The sequence below is a fragment of the Sceloporus undulatus genome, unplaced genomic scaffold (genome assembly GCF_019175285.1).
Source record: "Sceloporus undulatus isolate JIND9_A2432 ecotype Alabama unplaced genomic scaffold, SceUnd_v1.1 scaffold_20, whole genome shotgun sequence".
Classification (NCBI taxonomy): Eukaryota; Metazoa; Chordata; class Lepidosauria; order Squamata; family Phrynosomatidae; genus Sceloporus; species Sceloporus undulatus.
Window position 1 is genome coordinate 1,505,832 of NW_024802942.1, and position 22,380 is coordinate 1,528,211.

Consider the following 22,380-nt stretch of genomic DNA (forward strand, 5'->3'; position numbering starts at 1 on the left):
GACGTTAAGAAGGTTTCCAAGAGCACAGCAACCAGCATGAAAATGGGGCGGGGGGAGGAATCTGGAAAAATACAGGATTAATGTTTCTAATAAAATTTTAGATTTGGCTCTGCATTATGTTCTCTAACTAGGTTTCACGGAGCTGGATCTACAAGGAGATCTCTGGTGATCTGAAATAGCTTGGGCAAGCATTTCTGACTCCCAATTGTTTAACAGAAGCAACATGCTTGAGGTGACTGGGTGGCCTAGAGCAGATTTTCATGTGGAAAGATTGTAAATTCATGTTCACTTCTGAGTCCAAGTTCTTAAAAGTTCTAAGAATATGATTTCTGTACCAAGCCTCAGTTGGTGGACTGCAGGGTAATTACCAAGCTTGCGTGTGTGTGTGTGTGTGAGAGAGAGAGAGAGGGCGAGGGCGAGAGAGAGAGTACATGCACACATACTAACACAAAGTAACTCCCACAAGCCTAGAATCTGACTTGCTCTGCTGCAGAAGAATGATAACCATGGAATTACACTGTTTAACGGACAAAGAGTACAATTCACAAGGACAATGCCCTGATCCATCATGGGGGGAAATATAAATATATAAATAAAAATAATAAAATGATGGTATATAATTTAAAAAAATTAAAAGGCTGATATATACAAAATGATAATTGAATACTGGAAGTGCTGTGTGCAGACATGAGCAGGGTGCCAACAACTCCAGTCAGAAATGGGGAAATCTAGACATCTGAACCGGGTGATTGCTGGCACCAGGCTTGTTCCTTCACCAGTAAGACAGACTGGAACAAACCATGGGTTATTTCTCTGGCTTGTCAGGGAAGAAACAAGCCAGAGTGCTGCCAGGCTAGACATCACACAGTAGCTGGGGTGGGAGGAACAAATGTAGCCCTCCACAATTCACAGTGCAACTCTCCAATACTCCTCATCACTAGCTATGCAGGCCAGGGTTGACAGAAGGTCAAAAGTGTCTAAGGGCCATAGTTCCCCACACCTCTACTAAGCACACCACCAACAGAAGGTGAACGGTGTGCTTAGCCACTGTCATGCAACCCTTAAGAGTTCGGTATCTGAAGATGAAACAGACCTAACACAGCTGTGCCCTCCTGCAGCTCAGTCTGACAGCTACCCAAATGCTCTAAAGGACTAGAAACAGGTAGGAAAGTACCTCCAAATCCTTGGAAAAGGTGAAGGCACTGACATCTGGCATAAGCCCAGTCCCTCTCCCCTTCGGGTAAAGTGAGAGGCTGCACACATGCAGCTGGGAAACACTCTCCCGAAATACAGTCTGCAAGTTGGGTGGGGCTTAATCAGCAGGCTTTATAAGTCAAGAGCCATTCTCCCTTTCAATTGCTGGAGGCAAACTTGTTTTTTCTCTCTCAGCCTATGTCTACTGTGAGATCTGACTGTGATTTATGAGCCTGTTATCTTGTTATATTAGCCTTGTTATTTTGCTACTTGAGGACTTTGCTTGGATTTACAGCTTCTGACTCTGGGCTGTTTGTTATTGGATACTGCATGTTCTTTTGGCTACTGAACTGTGGACACTGCAATCTGTTAAACTGTGAGAGCAGGACAGCCACTTTCACTTGTAGGGGGAGTCACAGTGTGCAACAAAAACCTGATCACAGAGAATAAGCTAATGTTTCCCATCCTATTCCCACAGAATCCAGATTTCTTGTGCAGTGCAAACTAGGTCGGTATTTCCAGTGCAAGTGTACAATACACAGTGTGTCTATTATGTCTTTTGACGAAAGCAGAGAGAAAAGAGAGACCAAGACTCAATCCTTCCTCCTGAGCAGACTATCCAAAGACAATCTGATACAGCTCAGGCTCCTGTACTCAACTTACACTTCAAGGAATAAAATGCACATTTTCTCCTAGTGAAAAGAAATGCAGTGCCTTTAAAACATTATGCTTGTTGGACAATGGGAATCAAAGAAATGGGCATCTTTTAATCAGATGTATGAGTCATCTAAATGATTCATAATAATCAGATGACCTGTGACTCCAATGCTTCCAGTCACCAACACGACATTCTAATTATATTTCGATGCAGGAGAGAGGGCAGAAAAAGCAATAAATACATTTAATGACCATTCAGCAAGCACTGCTGGAAACAATGTTAATATTTGAATATTTTATGGAATGTATGAAAGCAAAATATAACCAGGCTTCGGATATCAAATGAGCAGCACTATTCTAAATTAAAATGAATGAATCCTTTAACACCTTGGTATTGCGTTGAAGCAGTCTTCTGATGGCTGAACAAGCAATTCAGTGAAATAGTATTTTGTAACACCTAGGAACAAAATAAAATAAAATAAATGTTTATCTTATATTAATTAATATACAATCGGCCCTTCTTATACACAGATTTTTTTATAAACGGATTCAAGCATACGCGGTTTGAAAATGTTCAAAAAAAGTCTAAATTTCAAAGATCAAACCTTGATTTTCCATTTTTTATAGGGACACCATTTTGCTATGTCATTATATTTAATGGGACTTGAGCATACATGGATTTTGTTATACACAAGGGATCTTGGAACCAAACCCCAGCATATAACAAGGGTCTGCTGTATACTGAAACGTGGAAGTGAAATCTTTCTTGAAACATCATTAAAAACAGGTTATAAATTAGATATCACACCACAATTAAGTAGAAGCAGATAAGAGTATTCAAATGGGCAGAAGTCCTGAAATTCAACAACCATGGCTGCTCAAAAGTTTGCAACAAAAAAAAAAAAATCAGTTTTGTACTAATTCACATGGACTTTGACTTAATCTCAGAATGATCCTTCGCTTTCATCCTGCACTTCCTCACAAGCAGAACCTCCCTACCATTAGCTTTCCAAAATGGTGGCAAGAGGCCTGGGAAGAAGCTCTACCTAGGACCATCAGCCCTGCCAGCTATTCTGCCAATCAGGCCAGCTCCAGAAATTGAAGCATCCCATCTAAGCATGTGAAGAAACATAAACTGCCTGCCAGGATCCAAGGGTGTGTAGTTTTTAAAACAACAATCAGACACAACAATGGCTACCTTGAACTACCAGGTTCAGATGCAGTATGCCACAAAAATATGAGTTGTGTAATGAGATTAAAACCACCTCCAACTGAGGGACACAACCACAAATGCAAGTACAAAGTAGGGTTAGGCTGAGTGAGGCTAGCCCTAAGCAACAGCCTTGGGCTGGGTTTATATAAAACACAAGTTCCTAATCTTAGCAAGAATTCAGATATAGTTTGGAAAATCAGTATGCAAAGGGATCTTGTAGTACCTTTGAGACTAACTGAATGAAAGAAGTTATAGTATAAGCTTTTGTAGACCTGCATCTGAGCAAGTAGATCAAGTTTACGAAAGCTTATAGTACTGCTTCTTCCGCAGTTGGTCTCAAAAATTCTACAAGATCCCTTTGCATGATAACCTTAGCTAGTTAGAACTCTGCTCACAGTTGCTTTTCTCTTCTCCACCACTATCCCCAGTCAACAACGGCAGGTACGACTTCATTCCAGATGCAAGCACATTTTCAGACAAAGATGAGAAACAAGTGGACCATGGTCCATGCAGCTTCTCTGGGTGTTACAGCCCCTGTCGGTTTAACTGACTAAATGGCAGAGGACTGCATTCTTTCTTTTTCTCTTTGCTTCTCTTCATTCCACATGCCCATTTGCAACCAGCATCTCTCTGACCCACTCCCAATGTGTGAGAAAGAAAGACCAAGTCAGTTTGCATTATCCTCTGGAAGCTGAGGTAAGAAGCAAAATAACAAAAACAAAATATGCAGTGGTTGTGAAAGGAAACGGCTGCAGGGAAGAATAAATAAACTGGGGTTACATTTTTGTTAGTTTCAAGGAAAAAATGACTGTGTTTTACTTTTTAAAACCCTTAGTTTGAAAACAGCTGGTTCCTATATTGTGCTAGGACTTCTTAGAGAAGTGAAGACAATTTTTTTTTTTTTCATAAAAAGACCTGTAAGAGACTCAGGTTTATGAAAAGCAGTGCAATCTTCAGTGCAAGCGTTCTTCCTAAACTCTATGGGAGATACAGTCTGTACTTGCTTGGTCAAAAATCAGTGATAATGAAGTAAGCTGATAGGAAAAAAATTTGAAATGTGGTGCTGGAGAATTCTGTGGATACCATGGACTGCTAAAAAGACGAATGGATGGATGCATCTGAGAGCAACTCAAGCTGGAACTCTCCCTAGAAGCAAAGATAATTAAACAGAGGCTGTCATACTTTGGACATATCATGAGATGATGTGATTCTTTGGAAAAGACTAAAGGAAAGAATGTGGCAGTCAGTAGGAAAAAAAGGAGGTTGCACTACAGATAGACTTATTCAATCAAGAAAGCCATCGCCCTGAGTTTACAAGAGCACAGCAATTAATGAGCAGGGAGCTTGGAGGTCTCTCATTCACAGGGTCACCGTACGTTGAAGTCTACTGATGGTAAGCAGCAGCAGCAACAACAACAACAAGAATGTATTCAGAGGCATCTTTGATTTTTTTGTGGGTTTTTTATGGATGCCAGCCACAGATGCTGGCGAAACGTCAGAAACAAACTCTTCGGGAACATTGGCCACATAGACCGAAAAACCCACAAAAAACTACGGATGCCAGCCATGAAAGCCTTCAACTTCACATCTTTGATATAATTTTTGATCACTAAATGGAGATATAATTTATGGATTCTTGATTAAAATGTGTTTAAAGCAAGTACCTATATACAGTGGTACCTCGGGATACGAAATACCCAGGTTACGAAATTTTCGGGATACGAAAAAATCCCATAGGGAATTATTGTTTCGGGTTACGAATGTTTTTTCGGGTTACGAAAAAACTTTTGGTGCTTTTTTCGGCTTTTTCGCACGGAATCGCGGCTTTTCCCCATTAGCGCCTATGGCAATTCGGCTTACGAAGGCTTTTCGGGTTACGAAAGCGGCCGCGTTACGAATTAATTTCGTAACCCGAGGCACCACTGTACTGTATAGAGGGGGAAAGAAAAAGAAAGAGAAGGAGGGAAAAACAGAGAGAAAGAAGGGATCCTAGATCACATTTTAAAACTCCATGAATATCAATATTTTTAATTAGTGTTATTTATTTATTTAAATCATGCATCTTCTATCTGTGGATGACCTAAGCAGCCTATGAAAATGTTGTTTGCATACTCCGTACCTGAGGGCATAACCTCTCCCAGCAATGTTCTGCAGCGCTTGCAAATTACTCTGCTATTTGCCTCAGAATTCTGTAGGGCAAAGAAATAACATTTCAGTGTCTCATCTCTTTAGAAAAGGGAAATGTTACCTTTAAAATAAATCATACCACTGTCTAAACAAAGAATTAGATCTACAGGACAATTTTCTCCTAGTATTACTTTGCATCCCCAAACAGATGACTTTATTTTTATATCAAACTGTTATTGCTTCCACTCAAGATTATTACCATTAACACAAAAACTATCATACCAATCAACATTTATAAATCATTGCACCTGGTCCTAACCTGGGGACAGTCTGCCACAGACAGTCTCTGTACAGAAAGCTAGTGTTCAGTTGTTAAAGACAATGCAAAAACCAAATTATAAAAATTTATTTGCAAATAACATTTTATCAAACAGGGGCGGGATGGGTTTACTCGCTTGCTATGCACAACTGAAGACATTTGCATAAATTTTATTATCCTGATGAACAGAAAAGAAAATGGACTAGTAAATGAAACAGAAAATTACAAGAGATATAGAAAGCAAACAGGATATGAAATAATACTTGTATAGGGCATACAGTGGGACCTCCATATTCACTGGGGTTAGGGGCACAGGTCACCATGAAAAGGGGAGGGGGGACAGAAAGAAAATAAAAACTACTTTTTTAAAAAAATGAGACAATTTATTTCTAGGAATCTCTAGGTCCTCCAGCACAACTTTATGACCAATTTCTGGTAGAGGCTGACCACAGAATTTTACTGGAAGACCTACAAATGTCTAGAGAAGTGTTTTATGTAGGAACATCTCAGAGTTCCAGTATGATGCTATGGGCAACCTCACACTGAAGAAACTAGAGATTCCTAGAGAGCACATCAAATCCACAAAAGTCAAATCCACAAATGTGGAAGGCCAACTGTATTTTGGAAAGCCAACATGGTGTAGTGATTTAAGCATTGGACTATGACTCTGGAGAGCAGGGTTTGAATCCCACTGGGTGATCCTGGGCAAGTCACAGTCTCTCAGCCTCAGAGGATAGCAATGACAAATGCCCTCTGAAGAAACCTGCCAAGAAAAGCCTGTGATACGGTTGCCTTAGGGTCACCATAAGTCAGTACTGACTTGAAGGCATGCCACAACAACAACAAACTGTATTGTAGGGATAGGCAATTGACAGCTCTTTTAAAGCGTATAGTAAAAACTGGATTCACTGCTCCACTGACATGGAAGCCACCAGCTGGAAATATATTAGCCCAAAGTCATCCAGTGATCACTGAGCAAAAGTTATATGGATTCTAAGTGATGGTCAATATTGTTGAGTTTTGTGTGCTTTTCCTCTTACAAAAATACTTGTATTCCAAAGCTGGAAAAATGAACATTCACTACCCATTGTTACATGGTCAGAAGATCTTACTGCCTTAGTTATGAATTTTACAGACATCAATTTCAAGACATATTATATTATATATTATGTTATATTAATATACATGCCTGTTTATATACTATAGATTCCTCTTCCCCCTCCTTTTTTCTATTTGTTTTTCTTTACCTTTTCTGATTTTAAAATATAATCATACTTTTAAAACACAATTATTTTTTTAAAGGCTGAGAAGCAGTTTATCTACAGCATTATACCAGCTCTGTCATATATTTCCATATTTCTGTAAACAAGGTATCCTAGTGGCAATTCAGAAAGTTATTTTTTAGCCATATTAGCTGTAGGATTTAAGGAGCTGTATTCCAAATATAACACAACAAGAAACCACAATCCCCCAACTCTTAAATCTAATGGAAATCATCTTGTTTTGGTTAGCAAGTTAAAATCATCACTTATACTAATAAATATTTATTTCTAAGAAATGCAAACCACAGATTGCATATATATTGGTTTACAAACACGACAAGTAATTTCACAGCAAAAGTGAGTGTCATATAATTAATTGCTGACTTCTGCCATGTAGATTAAATGGTTAAACTAAATTATGTTGACAATTCTGGCAGGGCTATGGGCCAAATCTTCATTCCTAGCAGCCACCATGAGATACCCCAGACCTGGAAATGCAGGGGGGGAAAAGGGGGGGGGGGGGGCAGAAAGTGACCATACATAGGGCCTACTCACAGTACACATTTACACTACACTAGATTTCACTCTAATTGCCATAACAACATCCCATGAAATTCTGGGATTGGAAATTTAGAGAAAGGCATTTAGAATTCTCATCCTCAGAACTTCTTTAGTGCTGCTGACCAAGCTACAAAACCCAGGATTTCACTGGATGTCCCCATGGCACCTAATTTGAAATCACAGTGTGAATGGGCCCACAATTTTTATTTTTTGGATGGAGCAGGCATGCTTTCTAAACTATGGCACAACAACAAAAAACCTTTTAGGGTTTTCGATGCCTGGGGGCATCAAAGGGGGACCTGTGTGCAAGCCTTCAGAATGTCATGGGGGATGTCCTCTGCCAACCTCTGCAAAAGTACTTATTTTGCATAGGTATAATGTTGAAACAGACCCTAAGGACATTTTTAAAAAAAATATCAGCTTGATCTGACCAACATCTGGCTTAGTATTATGTTTTCAACAGTGAAGTGGCAGATGGTTTAGGAAAGACCCAGAACAGGACAATCCCTTAGATGGTATCCCACATACTTTCCATGCACTAAATTACATGTTCTGTCTAATATCTCTAAGAAGGGCCGGGAATTTGACATCTGTCAAATGCCTAGAGAGTCACTGACCGTCAGTGGAGACTACCATATTGGCTGGGTGAAAATATTGGATTGGGATATGGGCAATTCAGATCCTAGTCCCCACTCAGCCACAAACTCACTGGCTAACCTTGTGCTAGTTGTTTTGGAGCAGCATGAACGTCCTCACAGGGTTTTTATAAGGAAAAAAGTGGGGTGGTTGAGAGCTAACTTTATTGCCTTGATCTCAGTAGAGCAAGGTAAAAAAAAAGGTAAGGTTAGTCCTTTGACATGAATGTCTAGTCAGAACCAATTGTAGGCGGTGGTGTTCATTTCCGTTTCTAAGCCAAAGAGCCAGCATTGTCTGAAGATGACTCAGGCAGTCATGTGGCCAGCATGACTCTACCAAACGCTGTTACCTTCCCACTGAGAAGTTGTACCTATTTATCTACTTGCATTTGCATGCATTCGAACTGCTACATTGGCAGAAGCTGAGACTAGTGACACGAGTTCACCACATCATGCAGAACCCAGACCTCGAACTGCTAACCTGCCCATTTTGTAATCAACAGAGTCAGCATCTTTACCACTTCAGCCACTGCATCAAGTGATGCAGTGATCATCATGAGATGAGATGCTGCCTTGATCTCAGTAGAGCAAATTGGGATAAAAATGGAATAAACAAACAATAAAATGGTGCTGTACTTCAACACATTTGAAATGGCACTTGATTGGGAAAGGAAGATGGATCAATGGTATAAAGCAAGTTGCCATATCATCCTCCCTTGTCCATACCTCTAATTAATATTCAAAAGTACACTGCCTCCAAACTTTATTTAGCTATCAAAGGCATTCTGATGTATCCTGCCAACTTCCTCAATATGAAATTATCTGCTGAAGCTTTGAGACTTTTTTGACCATGTCCCTTCTCTCAGTCCCAGCCCCTCAGAGTGGGTAAAGACACAGAGTGGGTAAAGACGCAGAGCTCCCTGGCGAGAGTGGGTGATCCTCTCCTTGTTGTCCTTTCTTTGGCATGCGAAAACTTTTCATTCTGACAGGCATCTGGCAACTAACTGCTTGCTAGGGAAGGGTAGATCTTGTACTTTTGGATGTTGTCCTTTTCATGTTGCTTTTAATTCAACTGTATTTTAATATTGTATTTTAAAAATATTATTGTATATGTTTTTATCAGCACTACATTCAGGAGAAAGGTGGGACACCGAGGAAGTCAAATAAATAAATGAGCAATGAAAACTGCCAACTGCATCTCCTTCCCCACCCCTCCCGGCCCCAGCTAAAGTTACCTGTACAGTAATAGCATAACAGTCAAGCAGGCACCCAAAACTCTTGAGTGTCCACCAGTTTTGAACAAAATTGCCTGTACTTTTTGCCACCCAAATTAAATCAATGCATCTTGTGTGACAACTTTCAGCTGCCGGCGATCTACACTCTCTTAATATCTTTTTGCTCTTCTATTCGAAAAGATCCTTGATATTGTCTGGAAGAAAATATTTTCCCCTAGAGATAAGGACCAAAATACTATCTGACCTCAGGATGTTTAAAAATTGTGTTAAACAATGATTCAAAGTCTTTCGCCATTTTGGAGGCTGGGGGTGGACAGTTGGTTTCAATTACATTCAGGACTGATTCAAGGGACACAGACACAAGTACTTTGCTCAACAGCTCATTATTCAGTGACTTATCACTTGCTGAGTATCAATAAAGCAAGAAAAATGAACCTATTAAAAAGCATTGTTTCAGGTGAGATGGAGGATCAGTTCACAGTGTTCTCTGTAAGGGCTGATTTACATGTCAGGTTTATGAGTGACATACAATTACCATGTGATGAAAGTATCCAGCAACTCTCCCTGAGAGTGTGACAAGTGACAATTGATTTCCAGAGATTACACAAATAATTATGCAAAGTCCATGTGTGTGAGGAGTGGGAAAACACAGACTGTGTGTCCTTTCAGTTATAAATAGGACTATTTTCCCCTGCACCTGGGTCAACTCTGTTCTTTTTTTCTGCTAGAGACAGCTGCTTTACAAACCTTTTTTTAAGGATGGACAAATGTTTTAATAAATGAGCTATTTTTAAAAAATCATCCCAGCTTCCCCATAAAGCTGGGATTTGCCTCTATCTCACTTTTAGTCTTATTCTAGTCCTATCTCCAAATGAAAGTGGTTGTTTATGATGTACAGGCAAGGTTGGGTTCCCAACAGATGTTTTGGGAAACAAGGAAAGGCAACTAGAATCATTTTAAAGAGTTGCTGACCACTTTCTGTGATAACACTGCATACAAACCATATGGGCACTTAAATATATGAAACTGCCTGATCCTGAGTCAGACAGTTGATCCTTCAAGAATGGAGTAGACAGAATTCAAGTTTGGAGGCTCTACTTTGTTTACTACAACTTTGAGAGGATCCATCAGAAGCCAAGCAAAAGGTAATCACTGTGAAGCACCCAGGATGTGAAACTGTGTTACACAGCCTCATAAAGACCACCACCCCACTTCATCCCTGCAGAGTTATTTATCTGATATTCCTATATTGCCTCCCAGCCCACTAGGGCTCCTGAGGCATGAACAAATAAAAGCAATTAAAACAGTACAAATACACTGTATTAAAAATGTAAGAACACATTAAAACACTCCCTTAAAACTTTCAAAAACAGTAAAAAAAATCCTAAAATGCATTTCTAAAACTTTCACAGCAGCAATTTCAAACATTAAAGGCCATGCAGAACAGCCCTATTTTAGCTGCCCGCCAGAAGCACAAAAGAAATGGAGCCAACCTAATAGAGGAACAGGCAAAAAACTGATAGTTCATGTTGACATACATGCCTACCACTGCACTAGGTTCTACAGTGAAGAAGGAGAGGAGATTTAAAGAACATCAGGCTCCATTTACTTTGGATTAGGATCAAGACATGTGGGGGACCCAATTCTCTGATACTGATTGCTTGCCCTGCGGGCCAAGATTAAATTCTGAATTGAAGTCGTAGGTCCAGTACAGACTTCCACAAACCAAAGTACTATACATGTCAAACACGGAGGGTGCATTTTCACAGACACCTATACTGTGAGTGTGATGCCATGTCAATGTGTCAAGCACAGTGCTTGGGCCAAACAATGTTCCCACACTGTATGAGAACATTAGGGAGAACTTTCTGACAGTGAGAGAAGTTTGCCATTGGAACCAGTTGCCTACAGAGAAAGTGAGGTCTCCTTCTCTAGATAGCTTCAAAAAGAGGCTGGACAGCTATCTGCTGGGGATGCTGTAGCAGGTGGAGATCCTGCATTGAACAGGAGGTTGAACCTGATGGTCCATGAGGCCCCTTCCAACTCTATATTCTATATTCAAATAGCTGGGAACAAGAATGCCCAAACAAGGCTTCAGAACTGAAATGCTGAGATCAACAATTTGCACTGTATGTTTTTATTTTATTTTATTATTTATATCCCACCATTTCCCCAGCCCTGGGACACAAGGTACCTTGCAGAAGTTATAGCTGATACCGCTAAAAGTTCACAGCACAGAAAAGTTAAAATATAATTAAACTATCAGTAGAATTAAAAGCAATTTAAAACCATACTCATTAAAAAGAAAAACAACAACAGAGCACCTTATTAGTAACTTTTTCTCCATGAGTGAGTAGTCTTCAAATGCCTGCCAAAACAAACAAACAAACAAAATGTTCCCCTGCTACTAAGGAAGGGAGTCAGTCTAAGCCTCTCTTAGGATGGGAGCTGCAGAGCCTGGGAGCAGACCCTCTTTCTTGTGCCTACCAACCATGCCCAGAAAGCTGGTGGGATAAGAGAAGGGCCTCCCCCAAAGATCTTAGAGCTCAGACAGGCTCACAAGGTGAGAGATGGTCCTTTAAATGTCCTGGAACTAAGCTGTATATGGCTTTGTAGCTCATAAACAGCAATTTGACCTGTCTCCAGTAACTGGTAGCCAATGGGACTGTTCCAACAAGGGGGTTACATGCTCACTGCAGCTATCCTCAGTTAGCAATCTGACTGCAAGTCTTTGGGCTAAAGACTTTGAGCCCTCCAAATACTCTTGAAAGGCAATCCCTAATCAAAAAAGGATATACTAAGGCATACTAAGCAGATTAGGGGGTCTCTTGGAAGAAGAGTACCAGAACTGAACTGAACTCGCAGTTCTTTTACACACACACACACCTAGTTATCTTCGATTCGGCAGTATAATTTAGGACAGGGGGGTATTTAAGAGTCAGAAACCTTGGCTAATCTACTGGAAATCACCCAGCTCTACATGTACATCCAGAACTACCTTTCACCCACCATGTCAGCACCATCACCTTTGACTGGCAGTGGGTATCCAAAATCTCTAGTAGTATTATGTCCTCGGAGGGCTACCAGTAACCCTTTTAACTCTTGGGTGAGAAACATTCAACCCTCAAATTGTTTCTACAAGTACAAGTTCCATCATTGTGCTGGCTGGGAGTTAAGAGCCCAACAACATTTAAAGAGCCACAGGTCCCTGACTCATTTTAACTGGACAAACCAGGGAAAGGACCTGGGCCCTTATGCATTCAAAGTTTGTGATCTACACCAATCCTGCAAAAACAAAAGCAATTTCACATTTAGGCTGTCACCCAGCATACTTACCGAGGCAGAGCCACTGTTTTTGGAAGAAGGATCCTGAGATTCTGAATGACAAATTTGAAATCCTGATTCAGGTGACTCGTTTCCTGGATTAATCAGGAAGTAGTTGTGTCCCAGAAAACAGTCATTCTTTTGTGGATGAAACGCACTCTCATTGAAGGGGTTGGGGTGACAACACCACTCGTCCACCAAATCACTCCAGTTTTCACTGGGAAGGGAAAGGACTCTAAGAAAGGTCCTTTAAAAAAGATGAAAAAGAATGAGTTGGTTGCTATGTCAAGTCTAACTCACGTAAGCCGCATAGTAGACTGCAGTACACTCAGATCCTTTGGGGGTCATTTACTCCAGTAGGTCATGACTAGGTTGGCTACTGTCAGACAGAGGACCTTTTTCTTCAGCCACCCGTAGACTGTGGAATGACTTGCTGGAAGAGATTTGACACCTGAATACGCTGTCCGAATTTAAGACAGCATTAAAAACCAGTCTCTTCCGGCAGTCCTATCCAGATGATTTTTTAATATGTGAATTTAAAAATGTGGGTTTTTAAAATATGTATGGGTCTTGTTTGTTCTTTTAAATTGGTGTGTGTTTTTAATTGATGTTGGTCCAAAACACACTGCAGAAATAATCCAATTTGAATCAACTTTAAATACCCTGGCTCAATGCCAGGGAATCCTGGGAAGTGTAATTTATTGTGGCACTACACTTCTCTGACAGTGAGGGCTAAATGCCTCACAAAACTACAGTTCCCAGAATTCCCTAGAATTGAGTCAGGGCAGTTAAAGTGGTCTCAAACTGGATTATTTCTGCAGTGTGTTTTGGACCGCTGTGCATTTGTTGGTCTGTTGTTCCCCCCTTCCAACCATGGGGAGAGGTGGGTAAGAAGAAATGATGATGATGATGATGATGGTGATGATGATGATAATGATGATTCCATTCCACTATGCTAGGGGTAGGCAAGTGTCACTATGTTAGGGGTAGCTTGCACCCTCCACTCTACCTCCTCACAGGAGGAAAAAACAATTAAACAAGGCACTTCTGGTTGACTCCTGTATTTTGTTTTAAAGGCCTCTCCTGGCCCTAAAATTGGCCAGAGGTCAAAAACATGACAAAATTGTCTCCACTATGCGTAGAGGGTATATGGAGACATTTGGGGGGCAAAAGTATTTACAAAGCTCTAGGTGCCACATGTGGCCTGCAGACTACATTTGATACTACAATATTTAGGATCCTCATTCCGAAATATTTAACTCTGTTTATTTTAATTTACCAGTTATGTGACTTTTCATTAATAATATTTTATTACAATACATATTTCTATTACTTAATTATTAATATAAGACAAATTACTTAAATTATATCTATATACCCCCCATTATCCTCTTTAATATCCATTTCCTTTTATGCAGAATATCATCTTGTCTCATTCACTTCCTTGTACCACTTGCCCTTACTTACACATTCTATTAATATTTTGCAATTCCTTTGTCTTATCTCCTCTTTATGCAGGCTCAAATAAACAGCTCTTATTTCCAAAATAAAATCAAACTTAATACATTCTGTTATTTACCACTTATATGAGTTGACTTGACTGATAATCTTTTTTAGTATTAATTTTTTAAAATTATTGCTTGGTGCTATAAACCAAACTAAAGCTACAGTGGGATGGGGAAATACAGTGGTACCCCGGGATACGAATGCGCCGCCTTACGAAATTTCCGGGTTATGAAAAAAATCCATTGAAAAAAACTGTTCCAGGTTACGAAGGTTATTTCGGGTTACGAAATTTTTTTTGGTGCTTTTCGGCGCTTTTTCGCACGAAATCGCGGCTTTCGCTATTAGCGCCTATGGCTTTTTCGGCTTACAAAGATTTTCGGGTTACGAACGCGGCGGCGGAACGAATTAAATTCGTAACCCGGGGTACCACTGTATGTACGCTACAAGAAAATGGCAACACTGGAGTATGGGAGACGGCAAGCTCTGGGGGTTTGAGTGCCATTTTTCTAGCTGAGGGACCTCCCAGGAGCAACACCAACTCCTCCATGTGGTTATGGAAATTCTTGGAGGGTTACTTCAGGTTTGGAAAGAAAAAAAATCACATATAGAATCCCCCCCCCCACTAAAGGTACAGTAATATATCTAATTTTAGAAGAGAAGCATCCTGATGAAGCACAATTCTCTCATTTGGAGGGGGGACATTTTTTGCAGGAAAAAAAACACCATATGGAGCATGTCCTAAGAGCTGCAAAATAACCATGAAGGCTTGAATGACTTGTAAAACCCATGATAAATATTAATTGCAATTTGTGCATAGTTAAAAGGTTTGTATCACCACTAAAGACAGACTTCCACTGTCCAGCACAGACTACAGCAAGTTATGCAATGTAATGTTTCAGAATAAATTAAGGCATGTAATGAACAAGGGTTAACAAGAAGGGCAAATTCTACAAAAGAAACTTTGGAGTGACTTAAGATTACTTCTGCATATCATACCCACATAGAGATGCTATAAAATTTTGGATTCCATGCTGAGCCTGGTGAGAGGCTTATTAGTTGCTGGATATTCAGTAAGAAATCAACTCAGTAGCATTCTGTAAAAACTTTCCACTTTGACCACTGTCCAGATTGGTGTCTTGCAAATTTATTCTTCAGACATTCATGAGAAAAACCAGACTAGTCAATATGAACACTAGAAAAGCATGCTATGAGTTCTGCTAACACAAATCTCCTTTTCAAGAGCAGAGCCACATCTCCAATTTTTATGTCTTTTGTTTAATCAATTCACCTCCTCCTATGCTGTTTTGACATTTTGCAAACCAAGACACACACAAATCCATTTCAGGAACAAAGAAAGAAAAACAAGGCTTAGTCCCGCAGCTGTGCTAGGACTAAAGTAACACATTTTCCTAGCCCATACTACTAAATCTTTCACACATGCTAGAAAATTAATAGCTGGCACAATATGTAACACAATAAATGGAAACTTAAACAGATGGCACCCTCTGTGTTTCATTTTTCAGCATACCTATAAAGCAAGTGTGCAGTGATATTTGGGATTAATGGGAAAGGGTCAGTGCCAGAAAAGTTAGCGGAGGAAAATTAATTTAAATGCCACTTCTGCCCAGTTTTCCGAAAGCAAATGAATGGCAAGAGCAATAGTGTGAGGAGCATTTTCCCCGTGTGTCATGCATCAAAGAGACCTGCACAACCTGAGACTGACCAGGCTTAACACAGCTTGTCAGCCACATATTACAATCTCAACAAGCACAATACTTCTCAGTTCCTGGACTGAAGCAGCTAGAAAAAAAGAGGCAATCTTGCATGGTGTACTGGTTTGAATGTTGGACCATAACTCTAGAGATCAGGTTTCAAATTTCCGGTCGCCAATGGAAACCCACTGGGTGACTTTGGGCAAGTCACACTCTCTCAGACAAAGGTGATGATTAACCCTCTCTGGACAAATCTCGACAAGTAAACACTATTTTAGGTTTGCCTTAGGGTCATCATACGTCCGAAATGACTTGAAGGCACACAACAACAGCTATGACTAAATACCTTATGGCCAGAAATCCTCTATAGCTTCCCATTAAGGAAAACCTTTTATGGCTTACCAGCAAGAAAGAAAATGGGAGCGAGGGGACAATCCCCTTCTGCAAATCCAATTGACGTTCATGGCATAAAACAAACAAAACACAACAAAATTCAGGTTACCATGTCAAGTGATTACTAAAAATTCAAAATAGCAACTCAGATAATTCTTGTTAACTGGGCAGCATATTAATGCTGTTAATAAAGGAAATGAAATGAAATATCCTCCTTAGGATTGACTAAATAAATAAATGAATGAATGAGAAAACAGTGTGAGCTAGCTTCTTAGTTTAACGGAACCTCTCCTCAGGCTGGATCCTGTGATTTATTTATTAGGAAAAGTTAATATCCCGCTCTTTAGCCTGAAGACTCAATATAAACAAAGTGAAATGAAAACAAAGAAAAGGGGAAGAAATAGGGAGGATACACAGTAATGCGGAGAAACAGTTTTTTAAAAAATATGTTTTTTAATTGGTGGGTTTTTGGTTTAAACCAGTTTTTTGCATTAGTTTAAAAAAAAGAACCCTGCTCACTATATTACTACTGTGAAACATTATTTTATGTATTAGAAAGCTTTATCAACCTTGTTTAAACCAGACAACCCTGGGGATATGTTATTCATACTGGAAATATAGTAACAGGACACAGGTAGGAAGCTGCTAAAAGTCTAATTCTCTGAATGGAAAGACTGGTTGCTTGTCCAAAGAGTCATATTCCCAACCCAACTTTAATGCTATACCAATACAAACTAGATTGTCAGGAGCAAAGGCTTCACCAAGGAAGTCTTCACACTTTCTGTTGTTGTGTGCCTTCAAGTTGTTTCTGACTTATGGCAACCTTAAGGTGAACCTATCATGGATCAAGATTTGTTTAGGAAAGTAAAAGAAATATAAAAGCGTTATGTAAGATAACAGAAATGGATTATATGCAAAATTTATTTGTTGAATATTATGAAAAAATGAGCTGTAAACAATATTGTTATTGTAATTTTTTTAAAATATGGAAATAAAGTTAAAAGATTTCATTAGGGGAGGTTTGCCATTGCCGTCCCGTGAGGCTGAGAGCATGTGACCTGCCCAAGGTCACTCAGGGGGTTTCCACAGCCAAGCTGGGAACTGAACCCTGTTCTTCAGAGTTGTAGTACACTCAAACCACTACATCATGCTGGCTCTCTATTAGAATGATCCAATTACTTTCCAAATCCATCAATCCACAGAAAAGACATAAAATAAGGATCCCAGCACTTACTGATCACTTATTATACTCTCGCCACAAGTCTGGCAGTAAAAGGTGAAGCGCTTTTTGGATTTAAGACTGTCACCAACAGTTGGCAGCATTTCTGAAAAGATAATGAAGAAGACCTACATTACTTTCAACAGTAAAAAAGCAAGTACAGTAACATTCTCATGGCATTCCCATGTAGAGGACAGGATTGACACAACAAATACTATTTTTATAGCTTAGTTCAAGAATTTGGACATGAGATATACGTTATCTCAGTAACAATGCAATCTACAACTGACCAAAGTGAAGACAGCTGAATCTACTGTAAGGTAAGTTTATTAGTATGATTCTCATATGGCATAAACAGCAGCCTGAAACAAACACCAGGAGTCCTTTCACACAAGTGCTATGATTCTACTTTAATTGCCATGTTTGCATCCTATGGAGTCCTGGGGTATGTAGTTTGGTGAGGGACTGGAGCGATCTGGCCAAGATTTCTGAATACTTCTCCCTAAACTGTAAACCCCAGGATTACATAGGATGCTACCATGGAAGTGAAAGTGGAATCACAGTAAAATGAAAAATAAAATAACAGTAAAATAAAATGAAAGGGCTCCTGGTAAAGTCAAAGCTGGAGTGAGATGTGAAGCAGACATTTTCTGGAGCACAGAGTATTAATTCCTGCTAGTTATCATTATGAGGAAACAGGTGCTGGACTTTACAGATATTTCAGCTGATGTACCTAAGCTCTTCTTATGATTTGCTGCTCATATACTTCCCCACTGTGCTGCCTAGCTCATGTGAAAGACAGAGAAGAGAGAGTAAAGGCTTACGTAATGAAGGCAAAAGCATGTAGGTGGAAAGGTAAGAGTATGTGAAGAGAGAGATAAGAGTAAGTAGAAGAAGAATATAAGAATATAAGAAGGTATTTTGGAAGTGAAACAGGATGCAAAGGAAAGAAGGGGAGGGGAGAGGGAGAGAAGGAAACAAGTTAGGGAGGACATTAAGAAGGCTATAGAGAGAAGCAATATGAAAGAGAGAATAGGGGTTGTGTAGAATGAGAAGGTTGAATATTAACACGGTATAAGGAGTTACTATGATTAGACATTCAGATAACTGTTTAAAATATGTGTATTATATAGAGACATAATACATGTACAACAAAGATATACTAAAAATACTAGCTAATCAACTGGTGTAAGGTGGTCAGTTTTTTATTATATATATTGTTTGTTCAACTTCATTAATACTACTATATTTATATTTTTTCTTGTTTGTCTTGTTGTTCACGTACATTTTTATTATGTCTGTTGAATAAAACTCTTTAAAAATAATAAGAAGAAAGACAGATCCGTATCGCAAGGGCTTTCCCAACAGTGCATCAAAAAAGGACCAGCTTTTCTGAAGACAGAACACAAAAATATTATGAACACATTACTTTTCTGACATTATTATAACACTCCTACAACATAATCTGGTTAAAATACCAATATGCAAAGGGATTTTGTAGCACCTTTGAGACTAACTGAAAGAAAGAAGTTGGTAGCATGAGCTTTCTTAAACTGGAGCCTACTTCGTCAGATGCAAGTTTGGACTCAAACATGCATCTGAGAAGGTAGGGTTAAGTCTATGAAAGTTCAAGCTACCAACTTCTTTCTTTGTTAGGCTGAAAGATGCTACAAGATCCGTTTGTACACTGATTTTCCAGACTAACACGGCTATGGTTAAAATAATATTTCATAATACTTCTGTGGGAAGCATGTGGGTTCCCCCCTAATCCTATCAGCCCAAAACATCATAGTCAAGGGTAAAAGAGGAAAGAACTGTAGTCCAGCAGCAACTACAGGGTGCCATAATCCCCATTCCTATATTAATATAATATAGAGAATATCAACAGAAATAATCTGAGTCCTAGAAATCTGGAAAAATATGCATAACTCTGATCAAGCAGCAATAAAGTATTATTTCTGCCATTTTTAAAAGCAACATTAATAAACTATAGCAGATAAAATACGTCACTGGAAAGGTGACAGTGGGGGAAATTTCCATCCCATTCCATGACCAACATTTCATGTGACTTACTGTACAAACCTATACATTTCTACTCATAAATAAGCCCGTCTGAGCTCAATGGGGTTTGCTCTGACAGAGGATTTCAGCCATATGTCTCACTGACTGCAGCCAAGATTTCCACTGGCAATAAGTAAAGGCAAAGATGTGAAGTAACGTGAAAGGATAAACTGAACAGTATAATTTCTGGAACTACTTAAATGAGAGTTGGAGCACAGACTTATATGTCAGAGTCACAAAACCCACAACAGTGAATGTAAGGAAACTTTGTTTTAATACCACAATATTGTTTTGCATTTGTCTTGCTGAGAAATCAAGACTGTTAGTAACTTTTGGTTTCAATAGGTTCAGCATAGAGAGTAATCCAATAAAATCCATGTTGGACTTAATGACATTTTAGAGGCAAAACAGAAAAAAGAAAGCAGCCAGAATTGTGAAGTCTTTTTAAACAAATCTCACAGCTAAAAGTTAAACCTTCCATAATCCCATACTGCTCAAGCAAATTGTAGTTTCTGGAAAATGGACTTAATCCTTTACAGTTCAACCTGCTTGCATTACAAAAAGCACATCACTAAAGACAAACACACACACATACATATATTGTCAGTCATTTTCTTACCTGTATTTAAACTTGCTTGAACTAGAAATCTCATATGTAAGCCATCACCAGGCACATACTGCAGTCCACGACATGAAGAAGGAACAAGTTTGACCTCTTGTGGAAGCTTCAGTGCCTTGCAGTCTTCACCAGTTTTAAGCTCTATTAAGGATGGCATCACAGTAATATCCACAGGCCAGCTTTCCAGCTTCAGTTCTCTATGTTTTAAAAAGAAGCAAGTATGTTCCATTTGAAAATGCTTTGCAATCAACACACTGATAGGATTGTGAAAGTTAGTTGTTGTGGATATTGGGTGTTTTCAAGTCATTTCCAACTTATGACAACCTTAAGGCAAACCTATCATAGGATTTTCTTGGCTAGTTTCTTCAGACAGGTTTGCCACTGTCATCCTTTGAGGCTGAGAGTGTGTGACGTGCCCGAGATTACCCAGTGGGTTTACATGGCTGAGCCGGGATTTGAACCCTGGTCTCCAGCCTGGAGCATGGCTTTGGTGCGAATTCTGGACTCTTAGGACGCATGCATCATTGAAATACCATACCTCCACTGTGACTTGAAGCAGCTTTACTTTGGCTGTCTGTAACAGGCCATTGAGACTTCTCTGTCAGAGATGGCTCTGAGGCCACAATAGACTACAATTCCCAGGATTCCCCAGCACTGAGCAGTCTCAAACTGGACCATTTCCTCAGTGTGGATGCACTTGGTGAGGAATTCTGGGCACTGCAGTTCAACAACGTTTGGAGGGTTATGTGAGTCCCTGTCAGAGATAGCTCTGGGGCCACAGTGTACTACAATTCCCAGCATTCCCCAGTACTAACCCAGGACAGTTAAGTCACTCTCAAACTGGATTATTTCCTCAGTGTGGACGCAGCTTTGGTGAGGAACTCTGGGCATTTCAGTCCAGCATTGTTTTATTTCTGCAGTGTATTTTGGACCACAGACAAGGTGACCAGACATCCTCCTCCTTTTTCAGGATATGTCCTCTTCTGTCAAATTTCAAAATGTCCTCCATTTGGATTATGGCTAAGAAACATGCATTTATATTAACATTTTAAAAAAAAATCGTCAATTTTTTTCACGTGTCCTCCATTTATTAAAACTATGTCCTACATTTGAAAAGTCATCCTATATTTGTCCTACATTTGTCCCAGTTTGGAGGTCCTGACTTATGGCAACCCTAGGCGTGGCAGTGCAGCAGCACGCGCCATTCATTTTTCTAATGGAAGGGGGGGGTCCGGACCCCAAGATCTCCCCCTTGGCTACGTCCCTGGACACATTAATGTAACATATACAGGTTGATTCTCCCTTATCCAGAATTCCAAAATCTGAAGTACTCCAAAAGCCAAACTCTTTTTCATGGGTGACTGAGAAAGTGACACCTTTCCTTTCTGATGGTTCAATATACGCAAACTTTGCTTCATGCACAAAATTATTTAATTTTATAAAATTACTTTCCGTCTATCTATGTGCATAAGATGTACAAGATACGTTATGACTATTCAAGCAATATCGAACTGCATTAATTCTGCTGTGTAGATGCAGACAAAGTGCTCAGGCAGCCTGCTCAGCTCTTGGAGACTCTACAGTTTCCCAAGCATTTGTAAGTCTTTTCATGCTACGTCTAAAGTACAGCAGCCTGGGTTTACTCATCCTGGCTTCTAGGAAGAGATCAGGCTTAATTTGCTCTAGAGGACCTGTTTACTAATCTTTTAGCAGTTCGCATGGTATCTGCAGAACTCTCCTCCAGCACATTTTAAATAACCTTTGCAAATACACTGCACTTGAAGGAATAAGCTCAAGTCTAGGAAAGCTCATGTTGCCAACTTTTTTCTTTCACTTAGTCCCAAAGGTGCTGCAAGCTCCCCTTTGCATATTCATTTCAAATACAGAGCTAAGTAACATGCATCTGAGGAAGTAACCTCAGGTCTAGGAAAGCTCATGCTAACAGCTTCTTTCTTTCACTTAGTCCTAAAGGGAGTTGCAAGATCCCTTTGCACACACTGCATCTGAGGAAACAGGCTCAAGTCTAGGAAAGCTCATGCTAACAGCTTCTTTCTTTCACTTGTCTTAAAGTGAATGCATGCAAGAGGGATGCATGCAAGATCCTTTTGCATCCTTAGCATTCACTGATATTTTTGACACTTCCTGCAAAAACTGCCCTCAACCTGAGCAAAAGGAAGATGGGGGAAGAAGAAATAAAGTACCTGATAATGAGAAGCCCTGTCTGGGTCCTCTGCCTCACCTCCAGGAACAGTGCCATGAGTGCCAGCCAAGAAAAGATGGGGTTTTGCCCAAGGAAGGAGCCCATGTGGGGCAGGAAGGAAAAGGCAGACCAGGAAGCTCTTC

General features: G+C 39.7%; 1 protein-coding gene across 4 annotated transcripts in view; it reads right to left on the reverse strand.

The window, feature by feature from the left end:
* Window positions 1-22,380, reverse strand: part of LOC121917495 (E3 ubiquitin-protein ligase E3D-like) — an 81,887-nt gene extending 59,507 nt beyond the window's left edge. For all 4 annotated transcript variants that reach the window (XR_006101047.1, XM_042443511.1, XM_042443512.1 and 1 more), the window contains exons 1-6: window positions 22,239-22,380; window positions 20,038-20,234; window positions 17,373-17,463; window positions 12,540-12,774; window positions 5,184-5,253; window positions 2,239-2,308 (exon numbers count right to left, since the gene is read on the reverse strand). Coding sequence is in view for 3 of the 4 variants with exons in the window: in XM_042443511.1 (XP_042299445.1) it covers window positions 2,239-2,308; window positions 5,184-5,253; window positions 12,540-12,774; window positions 17,373-17,463; window positions 20,038-20,234; window positions 22,239-22,342 (767 nt within the window). In the remaining variant the exon portion in view is untranslated. The remainder of the gene's footprint in view (window positions 1-2,238; window positions 2,309-5,183; window positions 5,254-12,539; window positions 12,775-17,372; window positions 17,464-20,037; window positions 20,235-22,238) is intronic.